At 42.0% G+C, this 27,877-nt stretch overlaps 1 protein-coding gene across 1 annotated transcript in view; it reads left to right on the forward strand.

Annotated features, from left to right (window-relative positions):
• Positions 1 to 24,867: 24,867 nt before the first annotated feature.
• TEX26 (testis expressed 26) overlaps positions 24,868 to 27,877 on the forward strand; it is a 43,720-nt gene continuing 40,710 nt past the window's right edge. The window contains exon 1 of the mRNA XM_030199393.1: positions 24,868 to 24,953. Within this exon, the coding sequence (XP_030055253.1) occupies positions 24,939 to 24,953 (15 nt within the window). The 5' untranslated portion in view covers positions 24,868 to 24,938. The remainder of the gene's footprint in view (positions 24,954 to 27,877) is intronic.

A 27,877-nucleotide genomic window follows, 5' to 3' on the forward strand; every position in this document is an offset into this window, starting at 1 on the left:
CCCACCTCTTTAACATTGCTTTTGACTCGCAACCACTTGTAACCACTCGCCTCCACCTACCCTCCTCTCTTCCTTCCTGTACACATTAATTGATTTGATTTGCAGGGACTGTCTTTCTTCTATGTTTGTGCAGCGCTGTGTACGCCTTGTAGCGCTATAGAAATGCTAAATAGTAGTAATAGTATCTTCAAGAACTGATGCAAGAATGTCAAATGCATGGAAACTCTTTAGTCTTAAGGCCCAACAAGCAGACCATCAATCCAGTGGACTGTCACCCCAATGTAAAATTTTCCATGGGATGAACAGTCGTGCAGATTTTGAAAGTGATACATTCTTTGATTGGTAGCCAATGCAATTTTTCTCAGAGTGGTTTGGTGCTGTCAAAACGTATTTTTCCCAAATACAAGCCTGGCTGCTGTGTTTTGGGCGGTCTGAAGTTTCTTTATGGTTTGATCCTTGCATCCTGCATAGATTCCATTACAGTAATCTGCGTGGCTTAGTATCATTGACTGTACCATGTTATGAAATATTGCCCTCGGGAAGAATGGTTTCACGCGTTTGAGTTTCCACATTGAGAAAAACATTTTCTTTATGGTGGATTTTGCTTGGGTCTCTAGTGATAGGTTACTGTCGATTGTTACTCTGAGAATTTTCAGGCTATCTGAGATAGGGAGGGTGTATCCTGAGGTGTTAATTTTTGTGGGTTTGTATGTATTGTATTGGGATGAGATGATGAGACAGTGTGTTTTTTCTGTATTGAGTTTTAGTTGGAATGCATTTGTCCATGAGTTCATGATGTTTAAGCTTAGCTTGATTTCGTTGGTGATTTCCGCCAGATCATGTTTGTAGGGGATGTATAATGTAACGTCATCAGTGTTCTTCATTGTACTTTTACTTAAGCATTTTGACCTAGTACTTTGAACAACACTGACCAGTTGGTGGTACACCCAACAATACCTTGGACACTCTCATCTGTGCTAGTGTGCCCTCCCCCCTTCCTTCCAGAACCTGGTCTTAGTGGTGTAAGACAACACTGCTTGATCTTCCTCAACTTCCATGGGAAGGCCAGGCAGGACACTGAGGTGGGTCAAAGTAAACCTGCCTCTCCAGGGCAGCCCTGATTACCCCAGCAGTCTCTGTGAAGCAGCATGTGCCTGCAGGCACCTCATTCAGTGGCAAAGGCAGGAGGAGAATATAGTGAATGAGAATAGGGAATGAGAAGAGTAACACAGTTGCACACAGAGTATGTCTTGGGTAGATTGTAAGCTCTATCGAGCTGGGACTGTCTCTTATGTGTTTTGTATACATTGCTATGTACATCTAGTAGTGTTATAGAAATAAGTAGCGATATCATGGGAACACTGTATACAGCTTTTCATATAATGGCATATATCATAGGGGCGATATTTGTTATTAGATGCTCATGGGCACACCATCACATGGGGAAGGAATAATGTGCATAGGGTCACTTTTAATATATTTTTACCTACCCACAAGAAATGTGCTTGAATGAGTTCATTTGTTGCAGCCAGTGCATACTAACATGCCTTTGGAGTAGGGTTGCCAACTTTTTCACGAAGAAAAACCTGCTCCTTTCTATGTTCTGCTCATGCCCTCGCTTGTCACATCTCCATGCCCCCACCATTGCTGTACCCTTCCTCTGTCCCACCCCTCTACAACCAACTGTTTGCAGTAGGGTTACCGTCTCAGAAGAAAGAACTGCCACATATTTGAATGTTCTATGATTATATATATTTTATTCTTGCTGTACAGTGCCTTGTGTGAATTCCTTCAAAACGGCAGTAAAAAAATCCTAACTAATCTTAATCCTAATTCATTTCAAACACTAGTAACCAAACCCTACAACAAATACATTCCAGACTTAAACCTGTCATAATAAAGCAGCACTAAAGCCTAGGACTGAGCAGAGGAGTAGCCTAATGGTTATAGCAGAAAGCTAGGAATCGGTGGGTCCAAGTTCAGGCAAGCCACTTTACCCTCCATTGCCTTGGAATGGCCAGGGGTGGCATTGGCAACCTCTCTCCATTGAGGGCCTGCCATCTAAACCATCACACTTGCAGCAGCCCCATAAGCCTTTTCACTGCTTGCTGTTTGCACAGACTAGAGAGATTACCCAGGACTCAAATTTCAACAACCCTACCTATTAAAAGGGCAGCACCCTAGAATGCCAATATACTTCCTGCAGAAAACAAGCAGAACAAGTAAGACTGCTACAGAAACTTAACACTAGCACAATAGCTCAGAGACACTGCATGCTAGCAGAATAATGTACCTTGGTCATATGCAGAAACCACAGACACATTCTCAAATATGAAACAAGGGACTCAGATTTACTAAAACATCCACTTTCGTGGTCCCCCCCCTTGATCCTGCCACGTATCCACTTTTTAACTCTTTTCCAAATAATTTTCTTGATTTAATTCCAAGAGAAGAAAAGCTTTCTATACCCTAGTTACAATCTGTCAAGTAAAATGAAAAGGAAGAAAATGAAATCTTAAAATGAAACAAGGTCAAACAAAATCAAAAAAACAACAAGAAGCAAGCATTTAGCATGCATACTCTGAGGATCCCATACACAGAGGAACAACAGTGAACTTTCCTTCCATGATGTTGTCTTTAGTACATATGATGAAGTTTACATTATTAGCAATGTTGTTAGAAGAACCTGGAATGAACTGGCACTGTAAAAGTTTCAGTAACTGGGTGTCACCACTACCAATGCAATGGAGCAAGGCAGAGAGGACAGTGAATAAAAACATTAACACAGTTGCATTCATTGCAGTTGCGATGCTTTTACTTTTAATTCAAAAAGTATTATATTAGGCAATAACATTTTTACTTTCACTTAAGTAAAGTTTTTTTTTCAATTTATTATTTTTTTTTCAAATCTTACAACCCAGTAAAACTTGTACAGTAAAGTAACGCTATCCAATAATTCAAAATAGGAAATTCTATACAAAAACAAAATAAAAACATTAGATAGTTAAACTTAAGTCCACTATTTGCAGATCCAAGACTACATAAATGGAACTATTTTACAGGAAAAAAATAACAATTATATAAAGAAATTAAACCTGATTGATTACAGAATGCCTTATTACATTTTAGAGCAAATAATGATGATGATATCAACTAGCCCCCACGACTCTTTTGACTACTAAAAAGTCAGTAAGATGAGAAGACTTGAAAAACACATATTTAACTGATTGGTAACGGACTACACATAAGTAAAAAGTAGCACCAATCTGAAGAACCTCTGGTTTAAGTAATAGGAACTGGTGACATCTCTTCCGAGTTTCTCGATACATCCGGAACAACTTGAAGTTTAAATCCCATAAAGATCTTATCCTTACATTTTCATCAACCAACCTGTTATCTGGAGCCAAGGCAATTGTCGCCATCAAGGTTGATGCAATTGCTGTTTCAGAGTCCGAAGACTCTAAAACAGCAGATATATCTAAAGGGACATCATTTTGTTCTTCAGTCAATTGACCTTCCACCGGTTTTCTCAGAAGATAATACGTTTGAGAGAAAGGAGGTATAGATTCCTCTGATAGTCCAAAACTTTCTGTGATATATCTTCTAAGCATTTCCCTAGGAGTAACAGAAATAACTCTAGGGAAATTTAAGACACGTAGGGCTTCTTTTACTAAGCTGTGGTAGGCTCTACGCGCTTGCAGCGCAAGCCCAAATGAGACTACCGCCAGGCCAGCGCACCCTCCTGGTGGTAATTTCAGATTTGGCGTGCAGCCATAATGTGTGGATGAATTATTTATTTCCTCCTATGCGCGCTAGTTCTGGCGGTAATCGGCAGTTGGCGTGCGCTGACCAGCCACCGCACGTGTAGCGTGTGAGCCTTTACCGCTAGATCAATGAGTGGCATTTAAGGGCTCCGGTCGGTTTTGGGCACATGCTGGCTTCATTTTTACCACAGGCCCTTTTCTCGTACCATGGAAAAAAAGTCCTTTTTTGTAGATGCGGCGCACACCCAATACACGTACCTACACTACCAAAGGCCACTTTTTACTGCTGCTTGGTAAAAGGGTCCCATAGATTACTACTTCTCAAGGAGTTTTCAAATGTTTCAGCTTTTCTTCTCAAACTCACTACATCCTTAATCACAGTTTGAATTTTTTGAACAGTATCGAGTTCTTTCTCCTGTTTCTCTACTTTTTCAGTCAATTTTTAAATATCAGAATCAACAGTTTCCAGTCTGTTTTTAAAAGATTGTGATTCTTGCTCCAGTATCTGAATCTGGGGGCATAAAGCTCCCGGATTAATAATTAGAGCCCATAGATTATCAAGGTTAACTTCAGTCGGTTTCTCAGTCAGAAAAGTAGAACTGATAAAGCAAGAGCACTCAGGTCACCAACTGTAGTCAAAGAATCTCCTGCAGGGCCAGATGATCCCACTGTATCCGTTTGGGAGATCAGAGAAACTGAAATCCCCCAGTCCTCCGTTGGATGTAGTTGTACCTCATGCTCTTAAGTAAAATTTTTAATGTGTTCTTTACTTTAGTATTAAAATTTACATTTATTTTTACTTTTACTTAAGTACTTTGAACAACACTGGGGCTTTCTTTGTGAGTAGGCTAATTGTAAAGCTTACTTTGAATGAGTCTAATGAAGTATATATAGATGAAGCTAGAACCAAAGAGTGTACTGGTGAATGAACCCCCGCAGTTCTACTCAGGTGCCATCCAATTTTTCTGGTAATGGCATATGAAGTTTTGAGGGGTGCAGCCTGTTGTCCTTGCTCCTGACCAGAATACTGGAGAGTGTCCACCTTCTGCTGAGGGGCCTGCAGCAGGCCCCACATATCTTGTCTAGCTTCTGTTGCGGCTCTCAATGTCTCAGCCATAGCCTACATTCTAACCTAATCCCTGGTGTTGGGCTGATTCAAACTGTCAGGACTTCCCTTGGGCAAGAGCATGAATGGAGAGACTAAGCCCAAGATAGATTTGAACAAAGTGGAAACCAGGCAGGATCAGGAATTAGACATGAAAGAGAGATCCCTTGAAGAACAGGGCTCAATCACGGTGCAGGATTCAGGCATGAGACAGGAACTAAGGAAAGAGCAGGAATCCAGCATGAAAGAAGTAGGAAAGGACTTGCACTAAAGCATTACAAGGAGCTGGGAAAGCAGAGGACAGGCTCACCAAAAACTGCTGAAAAAGAAAAATGTGAACCTGGCTGACTTCCTTATATACAACCATTGATAATACACAGCTCTTGTTGGTGCAATGGGCTCCTCTGAGGACAGGGCTTCTCCCTATGCCCTTTGTGGTCACATTTCTGGGAGCTCAGGGTGCAACAGTCTCTATGGCTCCGCTACAAGTCTTGCAAGTCCCTTAGCTTGCAAGGCTGTGGGTTCAATTTGTGGGAAACCTTTAAAATGGGCAACATAGTTAGGTGTGCTGAGAAGTTGTTTTTAAACCCTTCAGTAGAGGGGTCCAAGATGGTGGCTGTGAGACTCCATTTTGAGAGCTCTGGAACATATTTCTTCTTACCATTTATCCTTTCAAGTTTTCTTGTCATTTGATAGGGAAGTACAAAGGATCAGCCCATGTGAGACCTTCCACATCCTCTATATGGGCATTCTTTTTCAGTCTTTGCATCAGGCACCTCTTCTTCTCTTCTCCCTCTATCCTGTGGTGTTACCCTGGGTTCAGTCCTTTTGACACTTCTGTTTAACATCTTAGTCCTTTTGTATCACTGATACAATCCCTTGGTATCTCTGCATACTTCTGTGCAGATGACATTCTCCTCGTTTTCTATACTAATCCTTCTGCTATTGATCTTTCTCCTCTGCATTCAAGCTTTGACAAGGTGGTTAACTGGTTAAAGGATCATTGATTCTAAATGCCAATAAAATCACTGTTTGTTGGGTAACAAATCATACACCAGTACCGTCTGAATCACCTGTTTTTTTCAGAAATATCACTTACCCCAGTTATTCTTTTCGTTACCTCAGTGTTATCATAAATTCACGTTTGACTTTTTCCCAATCAGGATTCTATTGTTTACAACAACTGTCTTCAATTCGAAATTTCCTGGATAATGAGGCTTTACATACTGTACCATGCATATTTTACTACCTGATTGAATTACTGTAATATTATCTATGCCAGTCTACAGTTCCACTCTCTCCAGGACACTGCTGCTCATTTTCTGTGTAGGGCCAGGCACCGGGAATCTGTTACTATGCTTTTTCTATGACTACACTGGCTCCCATTACAAGCTCAAACCCAATATAAAATCTTAGTTCTGACTTCTAGGGCCCTTCACAATGGGATTCCAGACTACTTACCTCATTTTACTATTCCCTATGTTTCCACTCGGTTGCTGCGATCTATTAATGATCGCAGACTGATACTTCCTTCAGCTTCCCAAGCTTGTTGGGAATCTATGAGATCTTCTGCTTTCTTCTTTCTAGCATTTTTTTAATGGAACAATTTATTGTTGGATCTTCGATCTGAATCCTCTTTTACACATTTGTTTTAAAATTGAAAATTCATCTTTTTACTCTTGCTTTCAATGTGTGCTAGTGCTGTCAGACATGGTGGCAACAGTGACCAGAATACTTTTTAAAAGAATGTTTTTAACTTTGTATTATTTGTTCTGCTGTGCTATAGTGTAGGGAATTGTGCTCTCTCTTATCTTACTTTAGTGTTCCCAGTGGCGTTCCTGGACTCGATGGCACCCGGGGCGGAGCGCCGATGCGCCCCCCCCCCCCCCCGCTAGATGACACCTCCCCCCCTCCGGCAAAAAGACCCCCCCCCGGGTGCACGCTGCTGGGGGTGGTGCCGTGGCACGCACCTGCTCCTCCGAGTTCGCTAAACTTCGTTTGTTCGTAACCTGTTCCGGGGCAGAGGGAACTGCAGCGAACGAACGAAGTTTAGCGAACTCGGAGGAGCAGGCGCGTGCCGCGGCACCCCCCAGCGGCGTGCACCCATGGTGGACCACCCCCACCGCCCCCCCTTGGTACACCACTGAGTGTTCCTTTTCCTTTTATCGTTTTTGTAAATTGCTAAGATTTGGTGATCAATCAAATCCTTGAATAAACCTAAACATAAACATCTACTATAATAAAACTCACCCTCAACGTTCTGAGGACACTGACGTCAGTGAAGCCAAGCCACTGACAACAGTTCCTTCAGGTTCAAAGGTTCGTGGTGGTGAAGCCACCAGGCCCCGCCCTCACGTCAAACGTCATGACGAGGGCGGAGCAAACATTGAGGGTGAGTTTTATTACTGTACCTGTGTTTCGCCCTCGCATCAAAACGCAATGACGTCGAGGGCAGCACAGGAAAATCAACACCCACACAGAGCAACGCTAACAACAGCGGCGGAAAACGAACCACCTACAACCGCGACGAGCCACGGGGCGGCCCAGGCAGTGTTGCCAGGTGGGCGGTTTTACCGCCCAATTGGGCGGTTTTCCGCGACCCGCCGCGGGAAATTTTTGCCCGCAGCGGGTTGCGGTTTTTTGGGCTGTTTTTGGCCTTCAGGGCGGTTTTTTCGGCCGCGGGGGGGCGGGGTTAGTGACGTTTTTGGGTGGGGTTAATGACGTTTTGGGCGGGGTTAGTAACGTCGGAGGCGGGGCCGATGACGTGGGAGGCGGGGCCGATGACGTGGAGGCGGGCCGATGACGTGGGAGGCGGGGCCGATGACGGGGAGGCGGGGCCGGTGACGTGGGAGGCGGGGCCGGTGACGGCGGGGGCGGGGTTGATGACGGCGGGGGCGGGGGTGATGACGCGGGGGTGGGGGTGTCAGGGGCGGGGTTTGTGTTTGGGCGGGTTTTGGGCTGTTTTTTGGGCTCCATCGGGCTGGAAAAAAATTTTCCACCTGGCAACCCTGGGCCCAGGAAAATCGCCACTGATTGCTGTATGTGAGTCACCTCCCCCCCCCACCCAAAAAAAGCTAGCGCCCGTTTCATTGCTCAGAGAAACGGGCCTTCTTTCCTAGTTACTAATAAAAATGTTGATACTGAGCAACTATTCTGTACATCACGTGGAAAACGAAAAGATCCTCAAGTACCAACAAATGGAATCAGAAACTGAGAAAATCTGCCAGAAAGATACAGAAATGGTCTCAATTTGGTTCCACTGGTCTATGTTTTATTTTATTTTTATGTCAAGCATCCATTTAAATGAAAAGGAGAGAAAAGGAGGACACAAGTACATATACTTGTGTAGTGTTGGTATTTTATACATTTATTTATTTATTTATTGCATTTGTATCCCACGTTTTCCCACCTCTTTGCAGGCTCAATGTGGCTTACAATTGTTACATGTTTTGATCTTTGTGGTATATCTTTTCAAAGAGATGAGTCTTTAATAATTTACGGAAGTTGGCCAGTTCGTTGGTCACTTTCAAATTGCGTGGTAGCACATTCCAGAGTTGCGTGCTCATTTAGGAGAAGGTAGAGGCATGCATTAATTTGTATTTCAGACCTTTGCTGTTGGGAAAATGAAGATTAAGGAATGTTCAAGAAGATTTTTTTGCATTCCTGGGTGGCAGGTCTATTAAGTCTGACATGTAGGCTGGGGCAGCTCCATGAATAATTTTATGAACTAGAGTACATACTTTGAACGTGATTTGTTCTTTGAGTGGGAGCCAGTGTAGTTTCTCTCGTAGGGGTGTCGCACTTTCGTATTTTGGTTTTCCAAATATTAGTCTGGCTGCCGTGTTCTGGGCTGTTTGGAGTTTTTTTGAGTATTTGTTCTTTACAGCTGGCATAGAGTGAGTTGCAGTAGTCCAGATGACTGAGTACCAGTGATTGTACCAAATTGCGGAAGACGGTCCTTGGAAAAATGGTCTTACTCTTTTTAATTTCCACATTGAGTGAAACATCTTTTTGGTTATGTTTTTCGTATGATTCTCAAGTGTTAGGTGCCGATCAATGGTGACTCCTAGAATTTTTAGGGAGTCCGAGATTGGTAGATTTAGTTTTGGTGTGCTGATGGTGGTAAATTTGTCCATGTTGTGTTGCGAAGTGAGTACTAGGCATTGGGTTTTTTTCTGCATTAAGTTTCAACTGAAATGCATCTGCCCAGGAATGCATGATATGTAGACTTTGGTTGATTTCGTTGGAGATTTCACTTAGGTCTTGTTTGAATGGTATGAAGATCGTTACATCATCAGCGTATATGTATGGGTTGAGGTTTTGGTTCGATAGGAGTTTGGCCAAGGGTGTCATCATTAGGTTGAATATGATCGGTGAGAGGGGGGATCCCTGTGGAACTCCACATTCAGGTATCCATGTGGCTGATGTAGTCGAATTTGCTGTCACTTGATATGAGTGTGTAGTTAGGAACCCCTTGAACCAATTGAGAACTCTGCCTCCGATGCCAAAGTATTCGAGGATGTGTAATAATATTCCATGATCAACCATGTCAAAGGCGCTTGACATGTCGAATTGTAGAAGTAGTATGTTTTTGCCGGTTGCTATCATTTGTTTGAATTTGTTCATAAGCATAACTAGTACGGTTTCAGTACTGTGATTAGAGCGAAATCCTGACTGGGAGTCGTGTAGTATTGAGAACTTGTATAGATACTCTGTGAGTTGTTTGGTCACCATTCCTTCTGTTATTTTGGTAATTAAGGGAATGGATGCTACTGGTCTATAGTTAGTTAATTCATTGGCATTTTTCTTTGCATCTTTAGGTATGGGGGTGAGTAAAATGTTTCCTTTCTCCCTCGGGAAGAGTCCGTTTTGTAGCATATAGTTCACGTGGTTCGTTAGGTCTGTTATGAATTGTTGAGGGGCCGATTTCATAAGATTATTTGGGCATATATCTAATTTGCAGTGAGATTTGGCGAAACTTTTAAGCGTTTGTGAGATGAGATCTTCTGATAATATTTCGAATTCAGTCCAAATCCTGTCTGCTGGGTATACTCCGGGGTCTGGGTCTAGGCAGTCTAGGAGTGTAGTGTATTCGATGGGGCTAACAGGTATTTTGAGTCGCAGTTGTATTATTTTCTCCTTGAAGTACCTCGCAAGGTCGTCAGCTCCTGGTGTGTCGTTGCTGTTATTCGTGACTGGTGTGGTGTCTAACAGTTTGTTCACGATTTGGAAGAGTTTGTATATGTCTTTATAATTTGGTCCAATTTCAGTTTTGTAGTATAGTCTTTTGGATTGTCTTATGGTATAATTATGTTTCCTTCGGAGTTGTTTCCAAGCGTTGAGTGTGGGATCATCTTTCTTTTTGTTCCACACACGATCTAATTTCCTAACTTGTGTTTTGAGTTTTTTCAGTTCTTCATTGAACCATGGAATTGAGTTCTTTCTGTGCGAAGTTCTGGTTTGGATTGGGGCAATGTTGTCTAGTATTGATTTGCATCTGTTATCTCATTCTGAGAGGAATTGGATTGTGTCTGCCTTTATTGTCCAACCGTCATGGTAGATCTGTTGCCAGAAATTTACCGGATCTATTTTTCCTCTCGTGGTGTAAGTTTTTCGTGTTTGTTTGTTAGTTGTGTCATTCATTCTCCATAGGAGGGTAATATGTGCTTTATAATGGTCTGAACACAGTACAGGTGTCCATTTAGTATCTGTTAATATAATTAAATTGTGATCAAATTTGTGTGTGATGATATCTAATGTGTGTCCTTTGGTGTGAGTAGGTTGCGAATTTGGTTCTTGGAGATCCCATAGTTGTAGGAACTCTTTGCATTCTTGAGTACTTGTTATGGTGATATCTTCAAGGTGTAGGTTGATGTCTCCTATTATGATGCACAAGGGTCATGTAAATGTGGATGCCTAGATATAGAATTGCCCTTCACAAGGGAATGAAGTCTGCCTTGGTAACATTTTTCAGTTTTTTTTCTTTATCTCTCACTTCAGGGCTTTTTTTGTTCTATTCAGTATATGGACTTGAGGGGGTATGGGAATTGTTGGTTTTCAATATATGGTATTTCTTTTGTACTTGTGTCCTCTTTTCCCCCCCTTTTGACATCAAAAATGTAATAACAGAAAAATAAAACAAAACAAAACGTAGACCAGGGGTGCCCAATTGAGACATTTCTGTATCTTTCTGAAACATTTTCTTGGTTTCTGATTGCATTTGTTGGTACTTGAGGATCTTTTATTTTTCCACATGATGTAGAGAATAATTGCTCAGTACCAGCATTTTTATTAGTAATGCCAGACTTATGTTTTTCTGTTTTATTAAAACGCCCAGTTTTCTTGCTTGAGGCTTCTAAATGTGAGGATGGCAATTACTTCTTCATTCCTCACAGTTCTGTCAGGGTCATGAACCCAGTGCTTTTATTTATTTATTTTTTTGGTACGGTAATGTAATAATGTTTACACAGTTTTCTTTGGATGAGTCATTTATTGTGCAAATCTGTATACCGGCCTTCTGATGTTAATATGTCACACCCAACTTACAAGAAGTGCGATCATTTCCACTTCAGTGTTACAGAATATACACTTATCGGTTTTACAGTTTTGTTTCTATGCTGGCTATAAAATAACTTGCTCATTGTGCTGTACTGCAATGATCGATCTCCTAATCTTTAGGTTTCTCCATATCCATTCTTGTGTCAGATTTTGATGTACTTATGATTGCTGAAGCAAAACTCTATATTTCCCACCATATTCATGATTTAACCAATTGTTTTTTTAATTTGCAGGCAGTGGCGTCTCAAGTATTTCGGGTTGCATTTAGGGAGGCAAATTAGGTAGTGTGGGTGAGAGGCAAGCCAAAGTTACATTTCTGTACATCATATGTACTGTCACACCACAGTCGTCCTCCTCCCCCCTCCCCCTTTAAACTAGTTATAAAAATAGTACAAGGAACTGTTCTCCAGGCTTTCTATGCCTACATAATTCAAGTCAGTTTCAGTTAACCAGTAAAGCTACTATTATATAGCAATTGATAGCCTCATTCAACACATTCTTCTACATGAGAGTGAAAATAAAAGCATAAGTGTTACCATACTGGGACAGACCAAAGGTCCATCAAGCTCATTATCCTCTTTCCAAAAGTGGCCAATCCAGGTCACAAGTACCTGGCAAGAACCCAGAACAGTAAAACAGATACCATGCTGCCTATTCTGGGAACAAGGGGTGGATTTTCCCAAGTCCATCCTAATAATGGCTTATGGATTTTTCTTTTAGGAAATTACCCAAAACTTTTTTAAACCGTGGCTCCCATTACAAGCTCAAATCCATTGCCAGAAAATGTGCTTTTTACCACATTTTCTGGCAATGAATTCCAGAGTTTAATTACTTATTGAGTGAAGAAATATTTTCTCTGATTTGTTTTAAATTTACTACTTAGTAGCTTCATTGCGTGCCTCCTAGTCCTAATATTTTTGGAAAGATAAACCAGTGATTCATGTCTACCTGCTCCATGCCACTCAGTATTTTATAGACCACTATCATATCTCCCCTCAGCCGTCTCTTCTCCAGGCTGAAGAGCCCTAGCCACTTTAGCCTTTAGTTCATAAGTACTTAAGTATTGCCATACTGGGACAAACCGAAGGACCTTCAGGCCCAGCAACCTGGTTCCAACAGTGGCCAATCCAGGTTACAAGCACCTGGCAAGATCCAAAAACAGTACAATACATTTTATGCTGCATATCCTAGAAATAAGCAGTGGATTTTCCTCAAGCCCATTTTAATAATAGCTGATGGACTTTTTTTTTAAAGGAAGAGCTCCAACCCTTTTTAAACCCCGCTAAGCTAACTGCTTTTATTACATTCTCTGGCAACGAATTCCAGAGTTAAATTACATGCTGAGTGAAGAAATATTTTCTCCGATTCATTTTAAATGTACTGCTTTGTAGCTTCATTGCGTGCCCCCTAGTCCTAGTATTTTTGGAAAGGGTAAACAAGTGATTCACGTCTACCCATTTCACTCCACTCATTATTTTATAGACCTAAGTACTGCCATACAGGGACAGACCAAAGGTCCATCAAGCCCAGCATCCTGTTTCCAACAGTGGCCAATCCAGGATGCAAACACTTGGCAAGATCCCCAAAAAGTATAAAACATTTTATGCTACTTATCCCAAAAATAAGCAGTGGAGTTTCCCCAAGTCTATTTTAATAATGTTCTACGGACTTTTCCTTTAGGAAGACGTCCAAACCTTTTTAAATCCTCGCTAAGCTAACCACCTTTACCACATTCTCTGGCAACAAATTCCAGAGTTTAAGAGTCATCCTATCCCCTTTATCATTTTCATTGCCCTTCTTTGTACCTTTCCTAATTCCGCTATATCTTTTGAGATGCGATGACCAGAATTGCACACAGTATATGAGGTGCAGTCACACCATGGAGTGATACAAAATCATTATAACATTCTTATTTTTGTTTTCCATTTCTTTCTTAATAGTTCCTCGCCAAACTATAGCAATAAAGGAAGGCCCAAAACAAACCACTCTAGCACACAGAAAAGATACAACCATTTCATCCTGTCAAAAGCCTGCACAATGTCCAGTGGTAAGGCACTTTAAAGTAATTATAACTAAGCTGTAAAACTTGCAACTTGCTTTTGAGGGGATAAGGTATTAGGCTACAGTGATGAGACAAGTTTTACTAAAAAAAAAATTTTTTTTTAATCAACAGATTGGGGGAGGGGAGGTGAGTTGATTACCCATCCTTTCTCTAAGAAGTAACAATAGTATGCTAAGGTTTAGTAATGTGGGTGTAACATGTTCATGTGTGCAGCTTGCAGTAGAATAGCATTAGTCACCAGAAGGAACAAGAGGAAAATTGAGCTGCTATTAAAGTTCCCCTTTACTACCACCTACTGATTAGGAAGAGTAATTGCAAATAATTATATTCAGTCAGATTTTGATTTATAGTGATCACAAAGGGCCCTTTTTACCAAGCTTTGGCAAAAGGGGGCTTGCGCTGGCATTGGCACATTTTTTGATGCATGCCAAGGCCCCCTGATACTGTAGCGGATAAAAGGTAGGTCTTTCTTTTTTTCAGGAAATGGCCATGAGGCAAGTGAAGCACTTGCCGTTTGGCAATGTCGGGGAGGTGCCCTTACCGCCACCCATTGAGGGTACACACCGGCACTATAAAATAAAAATATTTTTGTAGTACCGGATATGACGCGCACTGGGGGTTGGAACTAGCACCGGGCTGCTGCGATAGCCCGGCAGTACTTCCTTTTTAGCGAGCAGTAAGCCTGCATTGGGATTACTGCCGCTTTGTAAAAGTGGCCCAAAACTTTATTTTGAAGATTTATTTTTGTACTTTATCAGCTAGATTCTATATATGGTGTAAAAAAAAATCAGCATCAAAAGAGCGCTATTAGCAGCGCTTAAAGTTAGGTGGGGTTTATAGAATAGCACTTAAGCCTGGGAATTGTGCCTAACTTTGGACCTGGCTATTTGCACAACTAAACATGGTGTAAATGTACGCGCCTACATTAGGCACGTATCCCCTTTATTCTATAACAACACACATTAATTTTAGGAATGCTCCCATTACGTCCATGCCCCTCCCATTTCCATGCCCCCTTTTCTGATTGCATGCAAATTTTAGGCACGGATTCTGCACCTAAATTTACACATGCAAATGACAATTAAATCTAATTAGTACCAATAATTGCTTCCAAGTATTGGTGCTAATTGGTTCATTATTCAATTAAATTGCATGTGCAAATGGGCATGCACCCAAAATTTGTGCATGTGATTATTGGGCAACTTTTATAGAATTAGGGGGTATATGTTATACATATGCTTTTCATGATCTTGGTCATAATAAAGAAAGGAGGGTTATACATTGCAAAAATAAAGAAATAAGTTATTTAAAGCCAGCAGTTAAGATAGAGTTCTTGAATTAGAGCTGGGAAGGGTCTTCTATCTCCAGGCTAGGCTGAATATTCTTCCCCAAGTACAGATGGACAAGAAAGCTTCTATTCACACAAACACATGAGGCTAAATGGCCACAGTTTAAGACCTTACAGTTTGTTTTACAAGAGTTTAGATAAAGCAGCTGCATTAGAAGGATGTCTAAGGAAATAAAACGATATTTGCTAAGCATAATCTCTGGAACTTGTTGCCCAGTCATCAGTGTTAATCAGGAACAAAAGTAAATAATGTTCATTGTCCCAAACTGCCACAAGGATAGGCTTTTAAATTTAATATCTTTTTATTCAAACTGAAAGTTTATCCAACAACTAAGCTACAACTAAAAAAGGCGTGAGCTAAACCCCCAAACCATTCCCCTTCTCTTTGGCTCACTCACCTAGGTGCAGTTTGCCTTTGGCATGCATCAGTGCACATTTTCTTTCTGTGTGCATTATTGTCCTATAGTACATGCTATGCACATTGTCAGCAAATTACTACACTTGAGTGCACGCTAATTTGCTTGCTGGTGCTTGATTTTGCTTTAGTGCAGAGATCTCCAACCTTTTTCATGTAAAGGGCCACAAAGTGAACACAAGAAAGCTCCAGGGACCACCAAAAGACTTTTGGTTTACACGTGTAAATTTAAATGCTAATTTTGATTTTGCAAAGGTATTTTTGTTGTCACTTTATTTTGCGTTACTAACAGTTGCAAAACCCATAAATATGACTCCACGAAACACACTTATCTACATGTCCTTACCAAGGTGCCGCCCCGATGCTAAATGTAGCACTTTTAAGTGGAATCTCAATATTGTACAAGAACAATATTTACTCCTCTTTGCTGCTGATAGAGACAAGGGCAGGATTTGAACTCAGGAAAGCAGGGGAACTGCTCAGAGGATCTCCAAGGGACAGGAAGGGTTCTGATCTATTCCTCATGCTGCTGAACAACTGAGACACGAATTTGAGCCTTGCCAGTGCATGCCTCTCATGCAGCATTTATAAAGCTAGGTTGGCGTTAACACTTGGCATCAGGACAGGTCCTGGTTTTGCTCCACAACAAGTATAAATTTAAAACTCATGGGGCCCTTTTACAAAGGCGCGGGAGGGCTAATAAGTGGGTAGCGCACACCAAATGGGCACTACCGCTGGGGCAGTGTGTGTGCCCGATGGCAATTCCAATTTTGACATGTGCCGAATCCTGCGGTAGAAAATAATGTTTTATTTTCTACAGCAGGGCCATTGTGGTAACCGGCAGCACACCCATATTGGCGTATGCTGCATGGTTACCGTATGTGTAGCGCGTGAGCAATTATCACTAGGTCAATGGGTGGCGGTAAGGACTCAGGCCTTAAATAAGTGTGTGCTAGTTTTAATGTTAATGCAAGCCCATTAAAAAATGCCCTTTTCCCCAGCTGCAGTAAAAAGTGGTCCAGTGTGCGGCCAAAAGATGCACCTACACTACTGGAGGCCACTTTTTACTACAGCTTTGTAAAAGGACCCCTAAATCTGTTAGAGAAGTCAGTGGAAAAATATAAATTATACACCTATGCATGCCCTTGCATAAAACTAGGATTGACTCTGAGAGAGAACCCAAGACACAGCCAATCGCAGCGCACCATCTCCACTCATCTTTCTCTGAACAAAAGGCTCACACAAAAGAGGAGGCAGCAGCGTCCCAGAAGCAAAAAGAGTCAGAGCAGAGCGAACACTTCCGGGTTTACCAGTCTCCTTCTACCGGAAGAAGAGGTTTCCATGACAACTGCCTGAGCATGTGCACTGCAAATCTGGTTATTTGAATGGTGCCACATCGGTTATGAGGGCCACAAAAATGGACTGCCAGGGCTGCGTGTTGCAAACCACTGGTTTAGAAGAAATTTTATAATGGGCTACCTAAGTTATGTAGCAGGGTACGCATTGAAGTAACACTAGTTTTAAAAGAGAATGTATGTGCTAGAGAATGACACGGGGACAAAGTTTGTCCCCATCCCCGCCCCGTGGGTTCTGTCTCCATCTCCGCCACATCCCCACAGGTTCTGTCTCCATCCCCGCCCCAGCCCCACAGGCCCTGTCTCTGCAGGTTCTGTCCCTATCCCCGCCCCGTCCCCATGGGCTCTGTCCTCATCTGCAGAAGCCTCGAACAATTATGATTTTATATTTAAATCTTTTATTAAAGTATAAGAAGGAACAATATACTGTGCAGCTATTGTGTAAAAATTACAAATAGAAAACAATAACAACAGAGAGCAGCAGCTATAATAAACCTCCTCACCACCACCCTCTACCCTTCCAACCCCAACAATAGCTGATTTCTACTACCCCAAGGAATCCCAATCTACCCTGTTGAAATGTCCAGGGGTACAAAATACAACCCGTTCTGCATGCCCTAGAGGGGAGAAATATGTCCTATGAAGCACTGTTATGATTTTTTAATCTGCTCTGTCCCCGTCCCCGCCCCATCCCCACAAGCTCTGTCCCCATCCCCATCCCCACGGTTACTGTGGGTCCCCGTCCCCATGTCATTCTCTAGTATGTGCATACACTCCCCTTTCAAATTACCCCGTGAGAAGTACACACACACATTTTACATTACATCACGTCTCTTATGTTCCGCTAAAAGTGTGTTAAAAACGCTAACGCACCTTAGTAAATATTTACTAAGGTAAATATACCTTAGTAAGTATATTTGTTTTGTACACCATTTGGTTATTGATATATTGGTTATCTCCACTGTTTGGACTCTCTGTGATGAAGCTACAAAGTAGTAAATATAATACGAATCTGAGAAAATGTTTCTTCACTCAACGTGTAATTAAACTCTGGAATTCGTTGCCAGAGAATGTGGTAAAGGCGGTTAGCTTAGCGGGGTTTAAAAAAGGTCTGGGCTGCTTCCTAAAGGAAAAGCCCATTATTAAATTGACTTGGGGAAAATCCACTGCTTATTTCTGGGATAAGCAGTATAAAATGTATTGAACTTTTACAGGATCTTGTCAGGTACTTGTGACCTGGATTGGCCACTGTTGAAAACAGGAAGCTGGGCTTGATGGACGTTTGGTCTGTCCCAGTGTGGCAATACTCACGTGCTTATGTTTTCCACTTGTGAGGCCCTTTTTCTATGCCATGTCAAGAGGTATTTACTAATGGTCCATGAGGGCAGTACCCAATATTGTGCACCATTGCTATGGCTGGTGGGGATCAGCAAGCTCTGCCTGTGGTAGTGGTCCTCCTCCAGCAGCCATCAACTAGCACATGCTAGCTGGATAATGCAGGAACACCCACTCTCTGACTGTGACATGCCTCCTGCCAAAAATATTTTTTCTAAATAGTTAATGTGTGGATTATTGCACACACCTAGACAAAATACCACAAAATGCTTTAATGCATTCTTTGGTAGCCTCTTAATATGTGCTAACTTAATGTGACTCACAATAAATGTCATAACATGAATCAAATACAACATTGTCTAAGACAACAAGAAAAAAAGATCAAAAGATAATAGCATCATCATTAAAAACATCATATAAACAAACAAAAAAAAAAACATGTGCCTTAATCGCTCTTTAGTAAAAGGGGCCTCTTAGCTAGATAGAGTTCATTGATCTACTTAGTAACAAATCCTGAGGTTAAATATTTTTAATATATTTTGCTTTGGTTTGTTGTAATAAGTCTGAGTGGAACAGAGTATAGGGTGGCTGCCTTAAGCATTGTTCTCCTAGGACAATGGAAGGCATTTATTACTAATGAATTATTTGTATATCTTCTGCACAGTGTTTGTAACTCAATAGATCTTATCCCACACCCATTAGAGCAGAAATAACTACAAGTTTTACATCAGACTCTTAATGGGGAAAAATAGTTTCTTGTACTTAGCAATTTTAGTAGCTAGCGCTGATGTGTTGTCTCTTTAAGGGGACTGGAACTTAGCTGCAGATTAGAACATAAGAGTAGCCATATACTGGTCCATCTAGTCCAGTATCCTGTTTTCCAAACAGTGGCCAAGCCAGGTCACAAGTACCTGGCAGAAACCCAAATCATGGCAACACTCCATACTACAAATCCCAGGACAAGCAGTTGCTTCCCATGTCTGTCTCAATAGCAGACTATGGACTTTTCCTTAAGGAATTTGTCCGAACCTTTTTTAAACCCAAAGCAGTCCTCAAGTTGGGGCAGTACTATAACCTCAGATTCGGGCACAGGAGAAAGGAGAAGTGCAGGAAAGAAAATTGAGCATAAGACTCACCCTCTGTTGCTAAGCACAAAGCACAGCAGAGCAGGAAAAAGCAGTTTAGGAGTGACAGGTGAGAAACAGGTGAAAGACGAGAAGGCAGCAGAGAGGGTGGCTGGTGTTGACAGTGCTAAGAAGATAGTGAGGGAGCTGTTGGGGTCCATATGAGTTAGTGTGAGACATTACTTTCAGCTAAGCTCTTTCGAAAACAGAACTATAAATGCAACTAGGCAGGAGGGACATGTAAGCTATATCTTGCATTCTTTAGTACATTTCAGTTTATTTTTTTTTAATTTATTATTAAGATTTCTGTGAAGGGTAGTGTGCATATCAGAACAGGTAAACTCCAAATAAAGAGGACAGTCAAAAGAATTTCAGGCACCAGATGGGGCTATATAGGTTTTATTTCTGTTTTGCAGAGAATTTAAGCTTTCTACATTAGTTCTCAAGCGGGGTTATTAGATACCTGCATCATCGTGGATGTGTACAGACCCTCAGAAGGAAAGCACGTCATCCATGGAGAGGAGAGCACGGACTACAGGACATGTGAGCTCACCATCTTGTGCCCTACTAAAGACATAATTATGATCACACATAAAACTTTACAGTTAGCAGATAATTTTATAAGCCATTTTGGACTAGATTCTGACACAGCAGTATTTTTGTGGACACAATTCCCCTCGCAGCTTTGCTCGTGTTTTTCATCAACATATTTTGTACATTCACCAATCATCAGTCTTTTTATGTGTTCTATCTGTCTGTCCTACCCTTATCCCTTATTTGTCCTGTCTGTCCTGATTTAGATTGTAACCTCTTTTGAGCAGGGACTGTCTTTTCTTCATGTTAAATTGTGAAGCGCTGCGTACGACGGGTAGCACTATAGAAATGATTTGTAGTAGTTGTACTAGTAGTTTGGTTCAGCTCCACTTACAGACTCCTGAGGCAGGCGTTTATCGCCGAAACACGGTTCCATGTTGAGTCTTATTTTCTACCGATAAAGAACATTTTTATTCCTGATTTTTTCGTCTTCTTGGAAGTGTCCTGTTGATCACGCTACTCTTCTGTCTCTGCGTTCTCCCTCGTAGCGGATCCAGTTTCTCCACTTTTGTGGTTGCTTTTGTATTGTAGTGGTGTACCTTTAAGTACAGTAGGTTTTTATCTGTCCATGGAGGGCTCACAATAACACATAAATAAATTAAGGTGGGATTGTACCTGTGTCCTGTTGTTTAAAGTCCACTGCACTGACCAGAAGGCTGCCCCTCTACTCTGCAGGGACATCTGTGTGGCCATGTTTGGACAAATGATGCCAGGCAGAAGTTTTTATGCCTAATTTTTTGACATTCATATTTTGGATGTTTCATTTTGGAAAATAACTGTTCATTTTGGATGTTTTCCACTGCTTTTTTTGTAAGAAAAAAGGTGCCGGTACTCTTACAGGGCAACCTGGGGGGGGGGGGGCTACTATATATGCTCCACCCCGCATATAGCTCCACCCTTACAGTAGCCACACCCCACGGTAGCCATACCCCTTTACCAGCCATAGAGCATATAAAAAGCATCTTTGAGAATATTACACCAGTCCCTAGAATACCAATACATCTCTTACTGATAAAACATTTCCTCTACAAACTGAAGTCTCATTATTTCTTCCCCAGCTTTACTAAGATTTCTCAAGCAGTGACGAATCTGTTCCTGCTATCACTTATTTCTGCACTACTGCTACCTATACCTGGATCAGTTCTGAACAAAAAGTAATAAAGCAAAATCTAAAGCATTTGTTAATTTCAGAACTATACCTAGCCATCCACATTGTGCTCTCTGTTTTGTTTGCCTTTTCTGGCTCATAAGTGCCCTTAGCATTACATTTTATATACTACATTTTCTTGAAGCCCTAATCCTGTATTTGTGACATCAATCATTTCCATGGCAACCTGCTGATGTTAGGCAAAGGTTTATGATGTAAGGTGGGAATAAGCAAGTAGAGAAGAGTATATCTGAAAATATGTTTCTCTTATTATTATTCCAGGAAATAAAGTCAAATGGGACACAAGGCTAAATATACTATTTGGGCTTAAATGTTTGAATTTTTCATTTCTTATCCAGTTCAATAAGAAGGTAGATCTTTCAACAAATACATATTCCAAATATGTTCTAAAATCTATCATACAGTCTACTACTCCAGATTCTGCTCAAGATAAATTCATATAATAATAATATGATTTATTTTTCCTCGTTACAAATGCTTAAGGACACCTTTAAAGAGCAAATTAGAGATCATATCGGTGTAAATAGATGTAAACGTCAGCATCTTTATTCTTTAACATAAGCTTTCTCTAATCTGCTAGATGTAGATGCAGACCTTAGCAGATACCAAACTACTACTACTACTACTAATAACATTTGTATAGCGCTACCAGGCATACGCAGCGCTGAACATGAGACAGAGACAGTCCCTGCTCAAAGAGCTTACAATCTAGGTAAAAACAGACAGACAAGACATTTACAGGCAAGGGAATTACTGGTAAAGAGGAACAGGAGAGAAGGAGGGCAAATGAGTAGGGTTAGGAGCCAAAGGCAGTAGTGAAAAGGTGGGTTTTCAGCATAGATTTAAAAACACATGCATTTGACTGCCTTCACACACACCAAGAACCAACCCGCGGTCTAGCTTCTCTCCCTCTCTTCCACTCTCCTCCCCGTCCCGTTCTGCAGTCCAGTATCTCCCCCTCCACTCCCCTACCTCGCCTACGGTCCGACATCTCCCCTTTTTCTCAAACTCCACGCTCCAGCGTCCTACCTTCAAGCTTGTCCTTCAGACCGCCGGCAACGACAGCAGTTCAAACAGAACACCCAGCACCGACGTTTTCTTTCTCAGGCTGTGGGCTGTGCTGGAGGAGCTTGCTTGCTGCCCTGAACCAGCCTCTCTGATTTGTCGGGAGGGGGGGGGGGCAGGGGCGCAGCAGCACAAACTGGTGCCCACTGCCGGTGCTCAGCTGTACCCTGCCTGTTGCAGGCGTTTTTCCGACTTCGGAGCTGACGGAGGGAACAGTTGTGCTGGTGAGCACTTGTTGACGGCGTCAGTTCTTCTTCTCTGTCCCGTGCAATTCGAGGCAGTGCACGAGGCAGGCAGGAGCAGGACCTGGCTTCACAACATGCACGCGCCATTGCTCAGGTGACCTCTTCGTTGCTGTCGGGTGCGTGCTGTTGCTGGGCCTGCCTGCCGAAGCTGATAGGGTAAGGGGTTGGTGGCATGACAAACTTCACCTGCCGCCACAGCGGAACCGCTCAGCAGGAGACTCCAACTTCCACGAGAGAGTTCTGTCAGCCTGAGAAAAAAAGGTGCCGGTACGCTGTACCGGCGTGTACTGGCACAAAAAAAGCACTGATGCAAGAGCATCCTTCTCATGTATTTTCGAACAGGAATCCCAGTGTTTTTCCTGTTCAAAAATGGCTGTGAGACAGACATTATGAGCAAGACGTCCCAATCCTGACTTAGACATTCTTTTGAAAGTGCCCCTCCACGTGTCTTTATAAAATAGGCTAAAAATAGAGGTCTTTCTGCCATTTAAACCTAGGTGCCCTATTATAAAATTACCTCACCCCTAGATTCTATAAATAGCAACTAAATTTGCATGTGCAAATCAGCACGCATAGCCGATTTTGCATGCACAACTTAATTGCTTAACAAGCTAGTCGGCACTGATAATTGGCCACTAACAAGCAATTATCTTCACTAATTGGCACAGATTAGAATTTATGCACACAACTTTCTAAGTGTATTCTGTAAAGTGGTGAGCGTAAATTCTAATGTGTGGATCACAAAAGAGGGTGTGGCCATGGGAGGGGCATGGGTGGGTCATGGGCATTCCTGAAAATTATGTGCACTGTTATAGAATATGCCTGATCTGTGCCAAAATTAGGCATGGGCATTTATACCAGGATTTAGCTGGCGTAAATGGCTGCACCTAAATTTTAGTCATGGGAACGGCCGCTACGCATGTTCTATTAACCATGCCTAACTTTATGCGAGTTTTATAGAATAGTGCTAAGCGCATGTTTTATCAGTGGCAATTTTTTAGGCGTACTTTATAGAATCTAGTCATAATGGATAACAGCTCTGATATCTCTATACACGTCTCCAGCTGGGAGATGAAGTTAAATGCTGGTTATAAATGCCTTGGGACTGTAAAACTAGAGATAATATTGTTGCTTTATTAATGTTTCTAGGTTTGTAAACTGCTTCAAACATAATTTAAAACCAGTTAATGTATTTATTAAAATAGATAAATAAATTAATAATAGAGAATTTTACAGGCTGTATTACAAAGGGGCAATAAAACCTTAGGGTCCCTTTTACCAAACTGCACTAGCAATTCCTGGTGCAGCAATGCCGAGAAAGCCCGTTCTTTGAATGGGCTTCATCGACATTGCTGTGTGGGAATCGCTAGCACAGTTTGGTGGCCCTTCATGCAATGTTAGTGTGCGAGAACAGGCTACCGCAAACTGCCAGATTCTATATAGAGTGTCTAGCATTCTGCACTGAAATCAAAGCATATTCCATAACAAACTGCGTAACTTAATTGGCTTAAAAAGCTAATGAGCATGATAATAGCACCTAACAAGCAATAATGAGCACTAATTGGCAATAATTAGAATTTATGCGCACAACTCGCTCAGCATATTCTGTAATGAACTGCACCTAAATTCTAATGCGTGCAGTTCAAAAGGGGCGTGGTTATGGACGGGGAAATGGGTATTTCGTGGGCATACAAAAATTTACACAAGTAGTTATAGAATTATTTTGATAATGCAGCTGAAAATCAGTGGCTTGCCCCAGTGAGTGGCATTTATCTGGATAGGATCCATTTCTATCCAGGCCACAAAATATTGACCCATGTTAAATTTGACTGTACTACAGAAAAATATGAAAACAACACACTGTGGCTCCTGTTTACTAAGCCACGCTAGCAGCTGGCACCGGCGGTGCGGAACTGCCGACACAGCCCATTCATTGGGGGGGTGTATGTTCTATCTCATTTCTCAGTAAGCACAGTAAAAAAAAAAGGAGTTCCAGTACAGGTTTTTGTTACATGGTGTCTCATGCAGGAACCTAACCCTGTTTTTCCTATAGGAATAATTCATTATTCACGTTCCAACCTAACCCCTATTTTCCCATATGAATATTGTTTTGGTATTCATGAATTCGCAGTTTGTGATGTTTTCTATGAACCGTACCATAGCGAACAGCAAGAACGCACTGTAATTTCAAAGAAATACTTTTCTTGTTTAAACTTTAACTTCATAGAACAAAGCCAACTTAGCTGGAGTTGAATAGAAATGTCACATCCTCAGCCCTTCCTCCCTATCTCCGGGGCAACCATGAACCATGTGGATGCTGGACCCCTCCTTCTGAAACATAGTTGAGGAAAGTAAGATTCTGGGGGATAGGTAGGACTCCCCCTTCATGGACATTTCCTCTGCAAAATAAAGGTTAAAAGTTTTATTTAAGCATATAGCCTAAGAAACCTCAAAGCACCAAGAAGGGGTAACTTTTGACCTCTCTCCAAGAGTGATATACATTACACTTGATAATCTATGAGAACAGATCAAAATTCTCCCAGCCAATCAACGAGCTCCATTCCTCCAGTCATGTTTAGGACTGCTCCAGGGTTGCCTAGCAACCTCAGTATGTCGCACACATCCCATCCAGGCAGCCGGCTCACCAGCCCATCTCTTGCCCTGCCGCCTCCTCCTCCTCCAGCTACCTGCATCCTAGCCTGATTTCACCACACCACCAGAGCAGATGTGTGGGATGGGAAGCTGAGAGGGGAGCGCGTGTGAAAGCAGGCTGTTCCCCAGCATACCATGCTCTGTCACCATGATTGTCACTCAGGTGAGAGAGTTTGTGGTGTTATGTGTTTTTGGGTGGAGATAAGATGAGATGCTTCTCTTATGGTATAAATATGCTTGCATGTGAGACAAAGGTAGAGAAGTTCCCCAGTTCCAGGTTAGAGACTTTTTGTCCAGTCCTGTTTTTGAACTTACATCTGAAAGCAGTATGAGATTTGTAGTGTCTAATCCTGCCCCTTGGAATTGGTGCTGCAAGTCCCATAATGCACCAGGATGGGGTTATCAGAAATGCACAACTGTCTCAAAATCTCCAGTCTGGAACTGTGAAACTTGGCATCTGTGCCTTGGAAGGTGTGGTATAGTCTGCCGCCACGCCAGAAACATAATCTGAGCAGGGGGAAGTAATATGGACCCACACCAGACCCTCGTAATTGTCCTTATTTGTCTTCTTTCTGTGACCTGTAATTTTACTGTAATTATCACTATTATGTATGAGGGCTGTTTTCTAACTGACCAAATTGCTATGACTATTTTTTTTTATCCATGGTCTACCCTAATTTTCAAAGTGTAATTTCATATCTGCAGAGATTTGCACTGTGGGCACTTTTTCAACCAAAACAATGTTCTTAGTTGTTAAACTGTTATATGGGAGCTATTTTCTTCCCCATCCTGATCCCAACCTGAGAATACCTCCACTGCGCTGGGAGTGAAAGTATGTGCATTGTGGAATTACATTCATATTTTTGCCCACATACAGAATGGACAGTTTTCAGACAGGTGATTTACGTGGATACAAACCTTTTTACCCACAGATTTTCTATCAAAATTGTCCTCCCCATATATTACTTTGGCAACATATGTAAAAACTAGTAAAAGAGGCCCGTTTCTGGAGCAAATGAAACGGGCGCTATCAAGGTTTTCCTCCCCAACACCCCCCCCCTTTTCCCTCCCTCCCTACCTACCTACCGACCCCTTCGTCGTTCTGACGCCATTGTTCCGCACCTCCTGAACGCACCGTACGCCATTGCTCCGCCCTCGGTGTGTGACGCCATTGCTCCGCCCTTGATGTCATCACGTTTGACGCAAGGGCGGGGCCCCGAGACTTGGCAATTTCGGTGGCTTCACCATCACGAACCCTTCGAACCCGTCTTGAAGGAAGTGACGGAAGTGGCGTCAATGTCTTCAGAACGTTGAGGGTGAGTTTTATTATATAAGATTGTTATGCCAATAAAGAGGTCCTTTTACTAAGCTGCGTTAGGCACCAATGCACAAAAAAAGCCTAATGCAGGCTGCGTTAAGGCGTTCTACATTTGTTTTGGGACGTGTGTGCACTAACCAAATACTAATTATTTTTTTTTGGGGGGGGAGGGTTGAGGTGGTGTGTCCAGGGCAGACAATGGGCATTCCTGCGCTAACCGCACACTAACTGGTTAGCGCACGGTTAACACAAGAGCACTTACTGCCTACAAAATAAGTGCCAGTAATGTTTCCTGTGGTCATTTTTTTTAATGGCCATGTGCTAATGGCAACGTTAGCATATGTGATAAATAAATTGGGAGAACAAGCTGAAATTCTAAGTGCTTCTTTAACAGATATCAATATATTGGAGAACCCAGCAAATTCAATCATAACGTACAATTACTATGATTTAATAAAGCACGAGGAAAAGACCTCAAAACACCCAATCGCTTACTATTATTTCAGCGTCTTACACTGGGATTGTGTTTTTCATCATTGGTCAGAAAAACCTACATAAGTACATACTGGGACAGACCAAAGGTCCATCAAGCCCAGCATCCTGTTTCCAACAGTGGCCAATCCAGGTCACAAATACCTGGCAAGATCCCAAAAAAGTACAAAACATTTTATGCTTCTTATCCCAGAAATAAGCAGTGGGTTTTCCCCAAGTCCATTTTAATAATGGTCTATGGACTTTTCCTTTAGAAAGCTATCCAAACCTTTTTTAAACCCCGTGAATCAAACCACCTTTACCACATTCTCTGGCAACGAATTCCAGAGTTTAATTACACGTTGAGTGAAGAACAATTTTCTCTGATTTGTTTTAAATTACTACTTTGTAGCTTCATTGAATGCCCCCTATTCCTAGTATTTTTGGAAAGAGTAAACAGACGCTTCACGTCTACCCTTTCCATTCCACTCATTTTTTATAGACCTCTATCATATCTCCCCTCAGCTGTCTTTTCTCCAAGCTGAAGAACCTCAGCCACTTTAGCCTTTCCTCATAGGGAAGTCGTCCCATCCCTTTTATCATTTTTTTTGCCCTTCTCTGCACCTTTTCTATTTCCACTATATCTTTTATGAGATGCGGTGACCAGAAATGAACACAATATTCAAGGTGCGGTCGCACCTCTTGACAACTCAATTTTATTTCATTTTTTAAAATGTTTTTATTGGCAAGAGAGAATACAATTTATGCAAAACAAGCAACATTTTAGTACAAAAACGATATGCTTAAATTGCACCTACATACTGTGAAGAATAAGGGGCTGTCCTATCCTGGGTAGGCCACTAGGTGGTGCTGTTCCCATAGAAATGGGGGGAAATGCTTATGCTTAGAATGAGTCACTAGAGGGAGCCAGTAGGGGAAGGTCCAGCTGGAGGTGGCTAGGACCTGGGAGAGTCCTGGGTTGGAAACAGGTGAAGGTTGTTATGGGCTGGGTCCTGCCTGGATTAGGGGGAAGAGCCTAAAGGGGTGTAGAAGCTAGTCACCCAGGGTATACCTGCCTGAGTTTGGAAAGGGAAAAGAGAAGAGAAAGGACCTGAAGAGCTGCTGAGGAAAGAGAATTCCCTGAAGGTACTGGCTGGGCTCTAGAGAGACTTTTGTGTTAATCTGTTGTATATAGAACTGTGCAAGAAGACCAAGGAACTAGAGCCAGGGGCTGGAGGACAGCAGGCTGTTAGCACTGAGCCCAAGTGTCTATGGGTGTGAGGAGATCTGTGAAAGTG

The sequence above is a fragment of the Microcaecilia unicolor genome, chromosome 4 (assembly GCF_901765095.1).
Source record: "Microcaecilia unicolor chromosome 4, aMicUni1.1, whole genome shotgun sequence".
NCBI lineage: Eukaryota > Metazoa > Chordata > Amphibia > Gymnophiona > Siphonopidae > Microcaecilia > Microcaecilia unicolor.